General features: G+C 46.4%; 1 protein-coding gene across 1 annotated transcript in view; it reads left to right on the forward strand.

Moving 5' to 3' along the window:
• The window catches only part of GALNT10 (polypeptide N-acetylgalactosaminyltransferase 10), a 240,656-nt gene that overhangs the window by 186,465 nt on the left and 36,094 nt on the right, over window positions 1-18,097 (forward strand). The window contains exons 5-6 of the mRNA XM_035289215.3: window positions 10,784-10,969; window positions 14,954-15,137. Coding sequence (XP_035145106.1) covers window positions 10,784-10,969; window positions 14,954-15,137 — 370 coding nt within the window. The remainder of the gene's footprint in view (window positions 1-10,783; window positions 10,970-14,953; window positions 15,138-18,097) is intronic.

Here is an 18,097-nt window from a genome sequence, read left to right on the forward strand (position 1 = left end):
TACAAAACAGCTGTTTCATAAAGGGGTGTTGAGTTAGGGAGGCTTGAAAACGCCTGAATTTTCCTTTGAACTGGAGCTACAAAGTAAAAATAAAAATTTAAAAAGAAAAGAAAACTCCTGAATTAGAGGGTGAGTCAGCCAGATGTTGAATCTATGTTGGTCTTTGACAAAGGGGGTTAGGTCCAAATCCCTCAAATCTGCTGTGTCCTTGATGTTTTCCAGCTGCTAAGATAATAGGCCCACAGATACCAAAAGCTCTGATACAACCTTTTCCTGGCAGCTCTTATGGTGGTAGGAAAGACACCTAAACTAGGCCCTCTGGAATCTTTGGGAGAAGGAAATTGGCTATTTGGGAATAACCACTTCCTCCACCTATTGGTACTTCAGAGATCTCAAGTCAACAGAAAATAATTCTGGTAATGATCTATTGAGGTAAGCAATGCAATGTTAGTCCTGTTTATAGAACCCTGGGCACATTTTTGTCCATTCTCAGAAAGCCAATACCAATAGCAATGGTAACCATGGTATGTCATGCAGAGTACTAGCCTTGAGTCAGGGGCCATGACAGAGGACAACCTGTCTCAGGATCAAGTGGGCCACCTTGTAACATTGTAGGTTCCGGGCTGTGCCCTAGGCCAGCGTTTTTCAGATGGTAGGAATAGACCCATTAGAAGGTCATAAAATCTGTTTATACGGTCATCATATCTAGGATTTGAACAAAAATGGAATGCAAGAGGATAGAATAGAAAAAAAAATGTATCCCAGTGAATCACGCCTTGTATTTCAGTTATATGTGTGTGTATACATTTGTATGAATTTGTTCCAGGTCACGATGTAAAATGTATTTCTTCCTATGAGTCACAGTCAAAGGCTTGAAAGCCACTGTTCCCAGATTATATAGAGTCAGAATCTACGACACTACCTCAGTATCTGTGTGAAAACCAGTTTCTCTGGAGGTTCTTAGGGCTGAGGTTTGAGAACCTTTGCTTTGAGCCCTATCAGGAGATGTGTTCATTTGTCAGACCTTTTCTCATTAGAAGGCAAGAGGAGGGAAACAGAGCAGCCAGGCTAGGTGGGAACTGGTGGGAACCTGAGGGCTATGCTCAGAGACAGGAGGAGGGATGGGAGGGCACCCAGACAGCACCCACCTGCTCACAGATTTGCTGGGGTGGGAGGCAGAATAGTCTTGGATTCCTTACAGAACTTCAGTTTTTCCATTATTCTGGCAGGAAACATGGGATTCTGGTTTTGATCATTTAGAGTTCCTAATATGATCAAGATGGCCTAGGTTGATTTTTCTGAACTTATCTTCTGCATGTCACATCAGTGATCCTCAAACTTTAGCATGCCTGAGAATCGGGGGAGGGCTTGTTAAAATCCAGCTCAGTGGGCCCCACCCATCTGCTTCAGTAGGTTTAAAGGTGAGGCCTAAGAATGGACATTTCTACTAAATTCCCAAATAATGCTGATGCATCCAGTCTGGAACCACATTGTGAAAACCGGTGTGTGAGATCACCAGAAAGGAATGTACCCCCACATAGCTCCTGGCACTGCAGGAGCTCAGTAAATGCTTTCCTGGTTAAACTGGACTGATTCTCCTCAGCAGAGAGGCTCTCGCTCTGGTGCAAGAAATGGCTGATTGATATCAAATTGTATGCTTTAAACGGGCAAATTGCGTAATAGATGAATTACCTTGGTAAAGCTGTTATCAAAAAGAAGAGGAGGAGGGAGGGAAGGGAAAAAAAGAAATAATCGGCTTTCCAAGCTGCACATCAAAAGTGTCTATTATGCCTGAGATTGTCTTGTGAGTGGACTCATATCAAAGGAAAACAAAGGTCTTCTAGTTGAACTCTGAAGTTCCTTTCAACTCTGCCACTCTCTAAAATTCCTCCTGGGGCTCTGATCCAGAAAAAGTATGTCTTTCCTGAAGGGCTGGTCTGTTTCCCTTTTCCAAACAGTAAAGAATGCTTAAATGCCTGTACTTTTCACCTGCTAAAACCCATCCTCATATAAACATAGCTTTCCTTCCCAACCTGTCTTTTTAATTTTCCTGCTGTTTATATTTACCTGTCTACAAGTTTTTCAAGCAAGGGAAAGCCTTGGACATCCTAGAGGATTAGGATTGGAAACTGGTATTTGCTAGGCAGGACAGAGAGACCAAGGGCATTGAGAGGTGGTGTAGTTGCATGGTTAATAATAACAGCTTTGGAATCAGAAATACCTGGTATGACTCCCAGCTGTCACCTATTAGCTGTCTGAACATAGATTCACATAGAACTTTTCTGAGACTCAGTTTCTTTTTGTCTAAGAAAGTCTTTTTTTTTTTTTTTTTTTTGAGACAGAGTTTTGCTCTTGTTGCGCAGGCTGGAGTGCAGTGGAGCAATCTCGGCTCACTGCAACCTCCACCTCCTGGGTTCAAGCAATACTCTTGCCTCAGCCTGCTGAGTAGCTGGGACTACAGGTGCAAGCCACCACAGGTAATTTTTGTATTTTTAGTAGAGATGGTATTTCACCATGTTGGCCAGGATGGTCTCAAACTCCTGACCTCAGGTGATCTGCCCACCTCGGCCTCTCAAAGTGCTGGGATTACAGGCATGAGCCACCACACCCAGTCTAAGAAAGTCTTAATGTGGCTGCCTCCTAGAGTTGTCACAAGAATGAAATGAGACCAAGCACAGTGGCTCATGCCTATAATCCCAGCACTTTGGGAGGCTGATGCAAGTGGATCACTTGAGATCAGGAGTTCGAAACCAGCCTGGCCAACATGATGAAACCTTGTCTCTACAAAAAATGCAAAAATTATCTAGGCAGGGTGGTACAGGTATGTAATCCCAGCTATATGGGAGGCTGAGGCAGGAAAATTGCTTGAACCCAGGAAGCAGAGGCAGCATTGAACCAAGATGGCATCACTGCACTCCAGCCTGGACAACAGAGTGAGACCTCATCTCAAAAAAATAAAAAATAAAGTATGAAATGAGGCAGTGTGTATGACACACAGCACAGGGCCTAGGCACATGGTAAGCACCCAACAGAAATCATGACAAGGGTGATAAAGGTGAGGGCCCACCTCATCTTAACATTTCATTTGGCTTGAATCACCAGAGTATCAAAACAGGGTAAAGGACAATGCTGCTGTTTACTGACATGTGCCCTCCTCTCTCTCCAAGTGGATTGCCAGTACCTTGTAATACACCAAGATTTACAAGTGAATAAATCTATCCCAGGAGACAGATGAACTCTATGGCACTTTAAGAACAGAAGCCAAGCAGAACCAAGACATGACAAAGCCCAGAACACCGACAGGCCCCAAAGCCAGCCCAAGCCTCTGCATGGTTGGCAGCACCCCAGGAGCCTGAGACCGACACCAGGGATGCTGCTGACTCATCTGGTTGGTGGCCCCCTCCCCGCTTCCCTTCTGCTGCTCCTCCTCTTCCCTCTTGGGCCGCTCCATGTGGTGCTCTCCTGCCAGTATACCGGAGCATCTGGGAGGTTTACAGGGACAGTAGAGCTCCTCTACTTCTGGTGCTCCTCCGTTGGTATTTTTGCAAGGCTCGGTGCCATCAGAGATTGAAACTCTGAAATATTCCACTTGGGAATTAATATGATTACAGAGAGTAGTGAAAATTCCTGAACAAACCAAACTATATCTGAGTCCTGTCTTCAGCATATAACTTGTTAGCTGGGTAGCCTTGGACAAGAAGTGTTTTCTGGACTTGACGTCTCTGGTCTTGAAGTGAGGGTGTTGAACTGGGACCTGTTTCCTTCACAGAGTTTTGAAAATCAGACGAGATGAAGGTTCACAGATGCCTTTGGCATGGGCGCTAGGCACGAGGGACACCCTGGTGAGAGGAGCAGTTACAGAACTTGCCCTCATAAGCTTAGGGTTGAATGAGAGATGAATTCCGCACGAGGGACACCCTGGTGAGAGGAGCAGTCACAGAACTTGCCCTCATAAGCTTAGGGTTGAGTGAGACATGAATTCCACAGATATGCGGCGTGATCTGAGCTGAGCGCCTTGAAGGATGAGTTCCAGGGCTCTGCAAGGGGCTGATGCAGGAAGCTGCTGTGGTTTGGGTACATCAAGAAAGGCTTTGTGGGGAGTTGAAGTTTGCACTGGGATCTGAAGGATGAGCAGGAGTTAACTGGGAGGAATCGGGTGGAGGCCTTGGGATGTCCACCAATCCAGGCAGAAGGACTGGCATGGGCAGAGACTCTGAGGCTGAGGGAGACATCATGGGACTTTTGAACACCAGAAAGAAGGTGGTAGGGGAAGGAGCATCATGGAGGGAGAGGTCAAGATAAGGCTGGAGAAGGAACAGAGACTGACTACGCACAACTTGTCGTACGACCCTTAGTAAGGATAGTGGACCTTCTTCCAAGAGCCAGGGGGAAGCTATTGAAGGGTTTAATTTTTTGTTTGTTTGTTTGTTTGTTTTGAGACAGAGTCTCACTCTGTCACGCAGGCTGGAGTGCAGTGGCACAGTCTCTGCTCACTGCAACCTCTGCCTCCTGGGTTCAAGCAATTCTCCTGCCTCAGCCTACCGACTAGCTGGGACTACAGGTGCCCACCACCATGCCCGGCTAATTTTTGTATTTTTAGTGGAGACGGGGTTTCACCATATTGGGCAGGCTGTTCTCAAACTCCTGACTTCGTGAGCTGCATGCCACAGTCTCAAAGTGCTGGGATTACAGGTGCGAGAAGGGTTTAAATTTAAGCAGGAGAGTAGAAGAGTGACAAGATGCAATGTATTGCTCCTTTTAAAGACTACTTGAACTGTGCAAACAAACAGACTAGACTGCCGAGGGGTAAGCCCTGGCTAATGCAGTAGGCCGTGGAATGCTCCAGACCAGGCACAACAGAGGATGCAAGTGGGCTGTATTCCTGCCGGTGCATGAGATCCAGGTCACTGTCACAGTGCCAGTGCATGAGAATCTTACCGCTCCAATCTGAGTTTCCTAGGGCTGCTGTAACAGAGAACCAAAAACTGGGTAGCTTAAAACAGAAGTTCATTCTCTCACAGTTCCTACAAGTCCAAAATCAAAGTGTCCTCCTGTCTCTGAAGGATCGAGAGGATTCCGTGCCTCTTCCCAGCTTCTGGTATTGCTGGCAAGTCTTGGCATTCCTTGGCCTGTAGACTCATTACTCCTGTCTCTGCTTCCATCATCACCAGTATCCTCCCTGTGTGTCTGGGTCCAGATTTCTCTCTTCTTAAAAATATACCAGTCATTGGATGAGTGCCCACCCTAATCCAGTGTGACCTCATCTTAACATAACTACATCTGCAAAGACCCTGTTTTCATATAAAGCCACATCCACAACTACCAGGGGTTAGGACTTCAATGTATCTTTTGGGAGGACATGATTCAAGCCACAATAACTCCTCCTTGTGCCACAACCCACTTGGTAGAACCATCATTGGAATCCTAAGAGCCCTTCAGACCAGATGGGAGGGAGAGGCTCTAATTTAAGACAGTAGCTCAGAGAGCCACAGGCCCCAGACACGCCACAGTGTGTGTGTGTGTGTGTGTGTGTGTGTGTGTGTGTGTCTCCACTTTAAGACAAGAACTCAGAGAGCCACAGGCCCCAGACACCCCACAGTGTGTGTGTGTGTGTGTGTGTGTGTGTGTGTGTGTGTGTGTCCATTTTAAGATAGGAACTCAGAGAGCCACAGGCCCCAGACACGCCACAGTGTGTGTGTGTGTGTCTCCACTTTAAGACAAGAACTCAGAGAGCCACAGGCCCCAGACACCCCACAGTGTGTGTGTGTGTGTGTGTGTGTGTGTGTGTCTCCACTTTAAGACAAGAACTCAGAGAGCCACAGGCCCCAGACACCCCACAGTGTGTGTGTGTGTGTGTGTGTGTGTATCCATTTTAAGACAGGAACTCAGAGAGCCACAGGCCCCAGACACGCCACAGTGTGTGTGTGTGTGTGTGTGTGTGTGTGTGTGTGTCTCCACTTTAAGACAAGAACTCAGAGAGCCACAGGCCCCAGACACCCCACAGTGTGTGTGTGTGTGTGTGTGTGTGTCCATTTTAAGACAGGAACTCAGAGAGCCACAGGCCCCAGACACGCCACAGTGTGTGTGTGTGTGTGTGTGTGTGTGTGTGTCCATTTTAAGACAGGAACTCAGAGAGCCACAGGCCCCAGACACGCCACAGTGTGTGTGTGTGTGTGTGTGTGTGTGTGTGTGTGTGCGCGCTCAGGGCAGCGTATAGAGAAAGGACTGTGGGAAGTGTGGGGCCTGAGTTCTAGCCTCACTCAGACCTCACCAGCTGAAAGAGTTGGGGTTCCCTTCCCTAGGTCTCAGTTTCCAGTAATATCAGAAGTGATGCTATCTGCCTGCCCCATCCTCCTTGCATCAGCTCTGAGGGGTTCAGAGGGTTAATCAAGTATTTCCTGAGAAGATACTGCCTACCCAACATTGAGATAACTTACTGAGAGTGTTCTTGGGAGAGGAACAAGAGTTATACGATTTGAAGTTGTTATATCCTTCTCCGTTAATCTCCTGGGCTCTTCTCTTACTGCTTGGTGGTTACAAGTACAGATTCCATTTGTTTCTGAGTCATCCCATGGGCAGGGACAGAGATGAAACAAGAGACACCAGGATGAAGGATGGGTCCATGGGACGTTCATCATTCTGTTCTACTTTTTAAAAATATGTTTGCAGTTATTCTTAATGTTGAAAGTTTAATGAGGAAAACTACAGGCTCTGGAGCCAGATTGCCTGGGTTTTCATCCTGTCACTTACTGTGTGGACCTTGGAAAAGTTACTTAACTTCTCTGTGCCCCCAGTTTCCTCATCAGCAAAATGAGGGTATTAATTAGTGACTAGCATCATAGAGTTTTTGTGACTATTGAAGGATTAAACAGGTGTAAAGCTTCTGGGGCTGTGGTTCGAGGGAGTGCTAAAAACGTTAGCCATTGTTTAGAGAAAGTAGGCACCAAAGCACTGCATGTTGCTGTGCTCAAGTTATCACTGTGAGCTTCATGGAATCACGCATTCAGCTTTGGAGAGCTTCTAAGTCATGCCTGCTACTTGGAATCTGAGTCTGGGTTTTCTGAAGCAGATCCTGGGACAGTGCAAATAGTTTATTTGGGAGGAGATGCCAGGAAATATCAGGAAGGAAGTAGGGAAGTGAGAACGGAAAGTGGGGGCACCAGGAAGAGTGGCTGTGACAGGCAGCACTGCGGGCAGCTCTGCATGGTCCACTGGGAATTCTGGAAGCCAGCATGGAGCATGTGCTCAGGGTCATCCCACCTGAGGGGCGAGGGAGCTAGGGGGTCCTTGGGCGAGGTCCGATACATGGAGCTAGGCAGCCCCTGGGGCAGAATGGCAGATGCTGGCAGGTGGCATGCAGGCAGGCAGGCGTGAGACCAAATGCAGAGGGGGTATGGGTGGGGCACCAGATGCATGTGCCACAGAACCCATCTGTCACCTCTCTGATAAGTGCTCATCTAACACCTGCATAAAGCCTTACAATGATGGGCGCTCCCACCTTCAGAATCAGCCTCAGTGTCTTTTGGATGGTTCTGAGTCATTATTAAATTAGGGATAATAAAGACAAAAACATTTCTGTGCTGTTTACAATCAGGGCAGCCCCTAGAATATTGATGATGAGTATGTGGCATTAAGGACTCTGTGTCAGATGCTGAGGCATCTCTTCTCAGTCCTGGAGCTTTCATACTGAGCCAGGATAGAGCTTCAGAATCTTTCTTAACAGAGCTTTAGGTGTCCATTTCAAACCCATCAGTGTAGGCACTTTGATGAAGCCAGGTTGCCAGCCTGCCTTAGGACTTATGAAGCTGGGGGAAATCTGAGCATGGAAAAAGCTCTGAGCTAGGTTATAACCCTTCTGTGTCAAGGACCCACTGTATGATTCTAAGTAAGACATTTAACTTCTCTGGCTCTCCCTGCTCTTCTGAGGAGAAACTGACTAAAGCAAGGCAGACACGAGGTTTGGTGCAGTAGGAAGAGCCTGCTCTTTCTCAATCAGGCAGGGTGTCTTAGACCGTGGCATCATCATTTATAAACTATGTTCCCTGGGCAGGTCACATCACCCACTCTGAGCCTTGGTATCTTCCTCTGTAAGACCCAGTTTGTGGTGGTGCTGTGGGTGTCAGACATAATGTATGTGAGCAGGGGCTCAGTAATTGTTCCCTGTAATTGTCATCATAATTAACATCATCTTCATTTAAAGTCCCCCCCAGCTCTAAAACTCTACGATTTTATGAAATGTCCTCATCCAGGAAGACAGGGTGGTAAAATAGGGCAACGGCCCTGATTTTATGTAAATGCACCATCTAATAAGGACAGGAGGAGCATAATTGCCCCTAAATAATTGCTCTGACTTTACCACAAGCTGTCAGAAGGCCTTAATTGGTCACTCGGTAATGGCTGTGGCCATCTGCATTCGGGGTGATTTAGTGATGGGGCTCTGCCCAAGCCGGGCCCTCCATGATTAGAGCCAGCTGGGGTGATATTTCTTCCTCTGATGGGAGTAGTGGTGTGTGGTACAGAGATTATCTCATTCTCGTTGTAATGACCTACCAGTTGAACCCAGCCAGGAAGAAGTGGTGGTCACAGAGAGTGATTATGGATTTTTTCTTTTTTTGAAGATAGTGTTCCTGCCCAAACAGCAGCATATTTGGAATGTGATCATGCCTCTTGCTATCTTGTCTTGTTGCCTAAGAAAGTCTCTTTTGGAAAGATTTAGTCCCTCAATTAGGGCAAATTGATTTCTGCTTTCTACAGAGTCACTGTTCCAAAGAGAAGTGGGAAAGGGTGAGAGAAGCCATATTAATCTTTGTGCACAAGCAAGAAGAGACCTGGAACATTTTTTAGCCTTATAGCCTCTGGTTCTATGTATGTAGATCGTCTTTTCTCTGTATTCGAATTTCTCCTGCCTACAAGAAACACACATCATCTCAATGAAGTTCCTTGGTGACAAAAATCAAAGTGCTGGAAGCAGTGTTTCCCTAAGTGTACCAGCGCAAAAGTCATTTTTTCATTCATTCATTCATTCATTTACTCATTTATTCATTGACACAGGGTCTCATTCTGTCATCCAGGCTGGAGTGCAGTGGCTCAATCATGGCTCACTGCAGCCTCAGTCTCCCCAGTTCAAGTAATCCCCCCACCTCAGCCTCCTGGAGTGCTGGGGTTATAGGCACAGTGCCTGTCCCAAAAGTGATTTTAAGTCACACCTAAGATGATTACAGGTGGTTCAGAGACTTTGCAGTAAGTAGCACTGGATAATGTAGAGAAAAAGCTTTCTCTTTTCAATTTTCTTTCATTCTTTTGATCACCTCAAATGGTTTTCCATAGCTTCCTGCTTGACAAAGAGAGGGCAGACTGTAAGCTCATAGTTGTGGAGAGGCAGGAGTATCTGGTAGAAATAAAAAATCTTACAACAAATTTTTATTTCGTGGAGATTTTTATTTATTAGCTCTTTATTAGAAATTATACCAATTTTTCATCTATGGTGTTTAAAGTTTCCTTTTAAAATAATTTTAATGAAAAGCTTAATTTTTAAAAGTGAGTTGATTTTTAAAACAACCAAGTAAATTGTAGTAAAGTAGATGAATGCAGCAAAAATCAAGATGGTAGTATATGATTGTCAGAGACTGAGGAAACGCAGCTGGAAGAAGGAAACCGTCATGTTTCCACCGCAAACCCAGGAATTTATTGGCTGTATGTCCAATCCTTATGCCTTTTCTTTTTCTTACCAATTACACGGGCTAAGAATTCTAGTATAATGTTGAATAGATGTTGTGAAAGCATACAGTTTTCTCCTGATCATAGGAGGAAAGCATCCCACATTTCATCATTAAGTATGATATATGCTGTAGGTTTCTTTTGCAGCCATTCTAGAGTCTTCATAAAGGACCCCAAGCCTGATTAAAATCAAGAGACAACAGTGCTGAGGCTGAAACTTTTAGGAGAAAGAGACTGTCTTTGATATTTATTCAAAACAACTTATCCACGCTTGGGGCAGAAATCCAACCCACATTAGGATAAGCAAGGAGAGGAATTTGCTGTTTTGTGTAATAAGAGCATCTAGGAGTCTGTCTACTTCAGGCACGCAGGTCTAAGGAACTGAAATGTCATCAGGACAATGTCTCTCTTTCTTCATACTTTGACTCTTATTTTTATAGGTTGGCTTTAGTCTCAATATATTCCCCTACCACCTCTCATCACCTCATTTCACCAAAGATGTCACGAGTGGCTCCAAACTTACAGCCAATTAACTAGCAAAAGGAAACGGCCTCCTTTTTCAATAATCCTGAAAAACACTCTCAGCACCCATTATTTGGACCAACTAAGGCCACATGGCTATCCCTGAAACAATCACCGTGCCCAAGGGAATGGAATGCCCTGATTGGTCTGTCATTCCCCAGGGAATGGAGTCAGCACCAACAAAGTCTGATGGACTGGGAAAGGAAGGGGCAGTGTCCCAAAGAAAAAGAAAAATATTGTTACCAGAAGATGAGGGAATGGGTCCCAGTCAGGCATAAACCACAAATACTTACACCCTTGGACAGAAGATCTCTCTGTTACAGGTCTGGGCACCATCACTGGACCTCTTTGAGCCTTAATTTCTCCATCTGTAGTACACACATAATGATCCCTGCCCTTCTTCACCCTGTCTGAAAGGTCTAGTGAGGCAGTGTACAGGAAAGCTGTGTCTGGACTGTGAAGTGCAGTTCACATGTGAGGGAGGAGTGACAAGAATGACTGCTAAGCACCTGTTCTCACCCATCTGTCCTCTTCTGTCTTATAGAGCACCTGAAGAAGCCACTTGAAGACTACATGGCCCTTTTCCCCAGCGTGAGGATTCTTCGAACCAAGAAACGGGAAGGGCTGATAAGGACCCGAATGCTGGGGGCCTCAGTGGCAACAGGGGATGTCATCACATTCTTGGATTCACACTGTGAGGCCAATGTCAACTGGCTTCCCCCCTTACTCGGTAGGACAGCCCCTCCCACTTGGAGGCAAACTGCAATGAGCCAGTGCCAGTGGCCCCTCCTGCTGCAGGGAGCCATCCATGAGGCCTCCTTTGCCTGCTCCAGATGCCCCCAGCACAATGCCAGATGTCATAAGGGATTCAGAAGTTCAGGAGTGCTCAAAATTAAAATCCAGCCAGTCCTTTCCCTTCATTTCACAGAGAAGTTAAGACTCAGAGAGGGGAAGTGACTTTCCCAAAGTCACACAGCACATGAGCATCTAGTAACATGACTGCTTACCTCAAATTACTTCATTTTATTGCAAAGCAAGCCCATGCTGTCTGCTGTTAATAGCCAAACTGTGGGAGACATCATCATGTCAGCTTAGAAGAGTTGCCATAGATTGTGCTGCCACTGTGAGCCAGGCAGTTATAAGCATTATCTCTAGTCTTCACAAAATCATGCAAGGTCAAAAGTATACCCCTTATGTAGTCAAAGAAACTAAGGTTCTGAGATATTGAATGACTTGCTTGTCCCCTTGGGCTATAAGTGTCAAAGTCACCATCTGTCAGGCTCCAAAGTCTATTCTTCACAGCTCTACATTGCCTCCCTGTATTCACTTCGTCTTAGACAAAAGTTCCTGACAGATATCAGAGAAGAGCTGTGCAGAGGGCAGCATGATCCAGGAGCCCTCTACCACAGCCTGCAGACAGAAGGGAGATGGGAGCACTGGAGGTTGGGTGGAACATGCCTCATAGCTGCTTGAGGAATGAGGCCTGAATCTTGAGGAGTTGGGTTTTGATGAAGGCAGTATACTGGTCCTGACAGGCAAACACACAAAAGGAACTGTCCCATTGAGACTGGGAGTCAGGTGAGGGACACAGCCAGGGCTGGAGGCAGACTAGGGAAGAGTTACCATTCTGGAGCAAAAAATGAACTCCTGAAGAAGGGATGGGTAAGCTCTCCACTACAGAAAGCTTAGGGAACAAAGAGGATTGAAGTTTAGGGCAAACTTGAGCATGCATCAGAATCACCTGAAAGACCGTGAAAACACAGATGCTGGCCCCTATCCAGAATTTCTGATCCAGGAGGCCTGGGGTGGAGCCTCGCAAGTTGCATGTCTAACCAGCTCCCAGTGAGGCCAGTGCTACTGGTCCAGGGACCACAGTTTGAGAAGCACTGGTTATGGAATGCCACCATTCAGGGGTGAGAACAGAAAGCAGAACCCACACAAACACACAGAAAGATAATCCTGCAAATCTGTAACCCAGATCAGCAAGGAACTTTCTTATTAGATTCTGTGCTTCTGACCCCAAGGGTCAGGATTTCACTGGGCCAGGAAAAGGATATAACCCAGAATTTCTGGTAATTTATTTAATTAAACCAAGAGATATTCTATAGTTGCCTCTCATTACTGAAAAAAAAAAAAAAAAAGAAAAAAGCCTCACCATAAATTGCCTAATTTATAGTCCTGAAGGAACAACCCATTTGTAGGGTCATTCAGTAACTCATAAAGAGAATGAAGTGTTAGGGCTAGAAGCTGAGCTCGTAGTCTAAATAGCCCTTAACTCTGTTTCTATGGAAATATATGAGGGCAGTTATCATCATCTGCAGACATACATGGAAGAAACATCCCCTTGTTGGTTTTTTTTTTCTTTTTTGGTTTCTTTTTTTTTTTTTTTTTTTTTTGCTTCTTCCAATAGAAATGTGAACCAGTGGTGTAAATTTAAAAGTCTGTCCCTGCTAATATCAGAAGCTGACAGCACATCATGGCTTTTGTCTGTGAAACCATTAACACCTCCATGCATAGCTCACTCTGCCTCCTTTGGAGAATACACATTTCTGAGCCTGAGAAGGACTCGGCCCCCCAGTGGAAAGCCACTGTTGATCATCATCATCATCATTATCATGGCTCTAATAACTCCTTCACTTTTTCAGCCACATTGACATTTAAATTTGACCATTGCGTGGTAAAGCAGGCAGACCAGGCATTATTATCCACTGTTTGCAAACAAGAAAACTGAGAGGCAAAGAGTAAGAGAGATGCTCAGCCTTCCACTCCTGCTTCTGAGCTGCCCTTAGTTATCCTGGTCATGGAGAGCATCACTGAGTGCTGATGGTGTGCCAGAGGCTACACTGAGCACTGTGGCTCCATCATCCCACTCGGACCTCGCAGAGGCCCCCTGAGATAAGTGCTGTCTTCCTCCCCTTTGTCAGCAAGGAAACAGAGGCTCAGAGACATCAGATAGTCCTATCCAACGTTATACTGCTAAGAGGTGACAAAACCAGGATTTGAACCTGGGCATTCTGTCCCCAGGTGGGCACAGTGCCTTAGAACACTGCCTTTCAAAGCTACCTTGACCTCATGCCTCCCACAGTCAGCCAGCAGCCAGGAGACCACTATGTCCTCAGGCCCAGCCCTCCTTGGATGTGAAGTCCACTGATTGGCCATGAACGATTCAATGGAAGGCCCTATTCTAGATCTTTCCCTGGAGGAGATTCTTAAGCTTCATTAAGAATCCCCAGGGAATCTGTCCACAAGGAAATCCAAGTCAACCTCCAGAGATTCTGATTCAGTGGGCCTGGGTCGGGGCAGGCACGTGAGTTTTTTAAACACACTCCCAGGTCCATCTGGCACCGATGGCCCCTGATCCACCTGTAGGGGTACACTGCCAAAAACAGTATTTCTCAAACTCTTTAAACTATATGCCCCAGTAAGAAACACCTTGGGCATCTCAATCCAGTACACAGATGTACACACTCATGCAGTATGACTGAAGCATGTTTCTGAAAGAGTATCACCTGTCACAGTAACCCTTATCACCTGGAATGCAGCCTGATATTTAGTATTGTTTTTTGGTTTATTACAAACACACACACAACCAATTTCATGACCCCACCTACGGATCATGCTTTGCAGTTTAGAAAAAAAGCAAAAATACTGTTTTCTCTCCTGGAAGAAAAATCTACAGTCACTTGACAAAGGAACCTTGGGCCCCAGGAAGCTGCTGGCTGCCCTGCCCCTACCAGGCTTCCATTTCTAAGCCTTGAATTTGACTTCTGGCCCAAAGCAGCCAGGCACTGAGCACAGCCCACTTGTCCCCCACAGCAGATTGTCTGATCCAGTAGCTCACTGGTAGCCCCTGGCTGTGGTCAGGGCTTCTTGGCACAAGGAAGAAGGACAGAGCAAACCAAAGCTGGAATTATGTTGGTAGGTTGAACAGAGACTCAATTTTATAGAATCAGCTTCTCCCAGGCCTGAAAGGGACCATAAAGCCATCTAGGTGAAGATCCCATTTACCTTTGGAATCACCCAGCCTATGGCATCCCTGCAGGGTGATGGTCCACCAGGCTCTGCTTACATACCTCCAGTCTTGAGGAACACAGACTCCCTGGGGCAGTTCATTCACCCATCCATGGTTCCGATGGTTGAAAAAGTTGAGCTGAATTCTTGCAAGAAGGTCCAGTTGCTCACTGATTACAGCCTGGGGTGCCAGTGAGCTGTCAGGGGCAGGCAGTCTGCCATGAAGGAAAGTGCTGGAGTGCCTACTGCTTTGGCCCATGAGTCAAGCTCAGGACTCTGAATGAGGAGCCTCGTAGGACTGGAACAGGGACCTTCCCAGAAGGAAATCAATCTTTGTCCATGGTGGTACTGCTCATTATGCTAATAATGAGGCACATATGCTAAGCATTTTCAGACATACTGTGTCAATCCTCATAACCATGAGGCAGAGCCTCTTCTTAATCCATTGCATAGAGGAGAACACTGGGGTTTGAAGATATTATTTGTGCAGCTGCCTCAGGGCCGCATTTAGAATAAAAGAACTGAGATGAGAGCCCCAGTCTGGTCCCTTGTGCTTAAAGCTTGCACTCTCCCTTCCCAGCCATGGATTGTCAAACTGAGGGTTCAGAGATGTTAAAAACACAAGTGAGCTGCAGAACAGGACGATGCACTTAGCTGCTCCCCCATCCTGCTTCACCTGATAGGCATCTGTTGGCTTCTTCAGACCGCATTGCTCGGAACCGCAAGACCATTGTGTGCCCGATGATTGATGTAATTGACCACGATGACTTTCGGTACGAGACGCAGGCAGGGGATGCCATGCGGGGAGCCTTTGACTGGGAGATGTACTACAAACGGATCCCGATCCCTCCAGAACTGCAGAAAGCTGACCCAAGTGACCCATTTGAGTAAGTATGAACAACACTGGCTAGTCCCAGTGGCTACTCAATGACCGCCCCAATACACACACAACTCAGGATCACTATCTTCCCTAAAAGCCCAATGCAGAGGGTCCAGCTTCCCAGCCCTACTTAGTGCCAAGTGTAGAAGCACCATCCCTCCCAGCTTGTAACGACAATCTCAGCTCATGGGCCCACCAGGCTGGTCACCTCCACCTTGCCTACCTCTGCACAGTTTTCCAGGATTGCCAACGGGTGAGTGGGTCTCTCATGCTCTCTTCCTCAAGCCTGGCACACAATTGTAACCATCACCATCACCAAGTGCCTGGCCCAGTACTAAGCACATTGCACTCTGATCCAATTTAACACCCCACAACTATATATGGTCCAATTATTATCCATGTTTTCCAGATGGGGACACCAATGCTCCAAGAGGCTAAGTAATGTGCCCAGGTCACACAGCTATTAAGTGGCAAAGGCTAGGTACAAATGCAGGTCTGTGTCTGTCTCTAGAGCCAATTTTCCCATCATTCTGCTATATTCACTTGGAAGTGTTAGGGAAATAACAGTTTGTCCCACAGCGAAAGTTTGCAGGCTGGCAGAGGGTGATGGGCTGGACTCATAGCATCCTGGAATGTGAAGGATGGAAGGAACCTACGAATGAAGAACTCAGCCCCTTGCAGATGAAGAACTAAGTCTCCAGAAGGAGGAGCTCTGTGAGTGCCTAAGAGAGATAGAGCCCATCACCTCTCTGGTGCTCCAAGCCCTCCTGCTGTATCAGTTTCCTGTGGCTGCCGTGACAAATTACTATAAACTGAGAAGCTTAAAACAACACAAATTTATACTTAAAACTCTGGAGGTCAGAAGCCTGAAATGAGTCTAACTAGGCTAAAATCATAGTGTAGGCAGGGCTGCTTTCCCTCTGGATGCTTTCCGAAGAATTCATTTCTCTACCTTTCCCAGCTTCTAGAGGATGCTTACCTTCCTTGGCTCATGGCCCCTGCCTCCAGCTTTAAGACCAGAAGGATACCATCTTCAGATCTCCCTTTCCCTCTCCCTGCTTTCCTTCACACCTCTGCTTCCTTCATCATATTTCCTTCTGACTGACTTTTCCTGCCTCCTTCTTTCACTTATAAGCCTGTGATTACATTAATGACACGTGATTCCATCAGGCTCACCAAGATAATGTCCCCACCTCAAGATCCTTAACCTTAATCACATCTGCAAAGTTTTTTTCGCAGCATAAGGTAACATATTCACAGGTTCTGGGGATTCAGACATGGACGTACTTGGGGATTCACACCTCTCACTACAGTTTGGCCCCCAATGAACGACACTTCTCTGTGCCTTACCCTCCCCCCATGAGGAGCAAGGGTGTTGGAAGCTCAGCCATCTTCATGGGCATGGTGTATACCCAGGGCTCCTGAGAGGAACCCCTAACACTGTGGGCCCCAGGGCAGGCTCAGAGGTGGGAAGAGCTGGGCTTCTTTGAGGAAATGAAAGGCGGCCAGGACAATGGACTGGCCTGAGCCAACAGTGGAGGGCATGAGTAGATTCCATGTCTCCAGCAGCAGGTCAGACATTTGTGGTCTTCTCTTGGCCACCTTTATCTTAAACGCAATCAGTCACTACTATTTGATCCCAGACCTCATGCAGTCTGCCCCACCTTCCATATACCTCAGAATCAGTCCTCAGTTGACCTAAATCCTTGTAGAATACCACCACCAGAAGTAACTAACATTTGGCCTACATTGGCAAAGCAATTTCTACTGACAATATTGTGTATGATCCTCACAATAATGTAGGATCCTCAGCTGTAGGTAGAATTACCCTCATTTGACTGATGGAGACCTTGTGGTTCAGAAAAGAAACAAGTCTGGTCTGAGATGACCTGATTGCAGAAGCCACTCCAGAAAATGGAATTTTCAGGTAACCAAGGGAGTAATTAGAACCCCCTTTATTGTTTGAACCTTTGCAATAAGCAGACTCATTGAAAGGTACTTAAGGATGGGTCTTGGCCGTCATCATCCTCATTGCACAGTAGGGAAAGGTTAAGATGAGGTCATACAGCTGGCTAGTAGCAAAGGCCCAGCTCGTGTCTTCTGGGGCTTCAATCTCCTCATCTGGATATCAAAGTGGTTGGCTTCATCTGAGAACACTGGCTCTTGACCCTGACTACACATTGACATCACCTGGGGAGCTTGTAAAAACATCCAGGCTTCCCTCAAGAGCAATCACACTGGAGTCTGGGGGTGGGGTGCAGTTATCATTTTTTAAAGCTCCCAGGTGATGCTGATGTGTGGCGATGGTTGTCAGCCACTGGCCTAGATGCTTTCTGAGGGCCCCTCCATCCTCTCCCATGATTCTTCCCAGAAGTCTCTCTTCTGTTGTTTTTTCTTTTTTTTTTTTAACTTGGACAGAACCCTAGGAAGTGGCCACTAGAGAAATCTTGGTCATTTTCTGCACAGCTTCCCACCTTCCCACTTGATGGTGGAGTGCCCAGCAAGTGGGCAATCTACAAGCACAGCGTGGTGCAAGGATGTTTAAAAGACATGATTTCAATGGCAGACCCCTGTTTCAGTCCTAGTTCATCCACTTACTATAAGCAGATTATATAAAATTTCTGATTTTCAAATATCTCTGTCTGAAAGAAGATATTTGACACTGGACACTCAGACTGTTGCTGGTATTGCCAAATACAGTAGAAACCAGAACAGCCTGGGAGGAGAGGCCTCTCTCTGGAGGCAAAGCCAAATACCTTATGACTGATATCCTGCCTATTCCGCACAGCTCCTCAGCCCCTGCCCCTGCTTTGACCCAGGCTGATTTTCATGTGCAAAGCCTTGAGTTCAGTCTCCCATGAAGCACCAAGTCAGAAACACTCTCAGCCTTTCCAAGCAGTAGATTTGTGGCTCCCACCAAAAAAATCCAGGAGCCCCCAATCTTCAGAAGACAAAGGGGAGTCGATA

This window comes from Callithrix jacchus, chromosome 2 (genome assembly GCF_049354715.1).
Source record: "Callithrix jacchus isolate 240 chromosome 2, calJac240_pri, whole genome shotgun sequence".
In the NCBI taxonomy this organism is placed as follows: domain Eukaryota; kingdom Metazoa; phylum Chordata; class Mammalia; order Primates; family Cebidae; genus Callithrix; species Callithrix jacchus.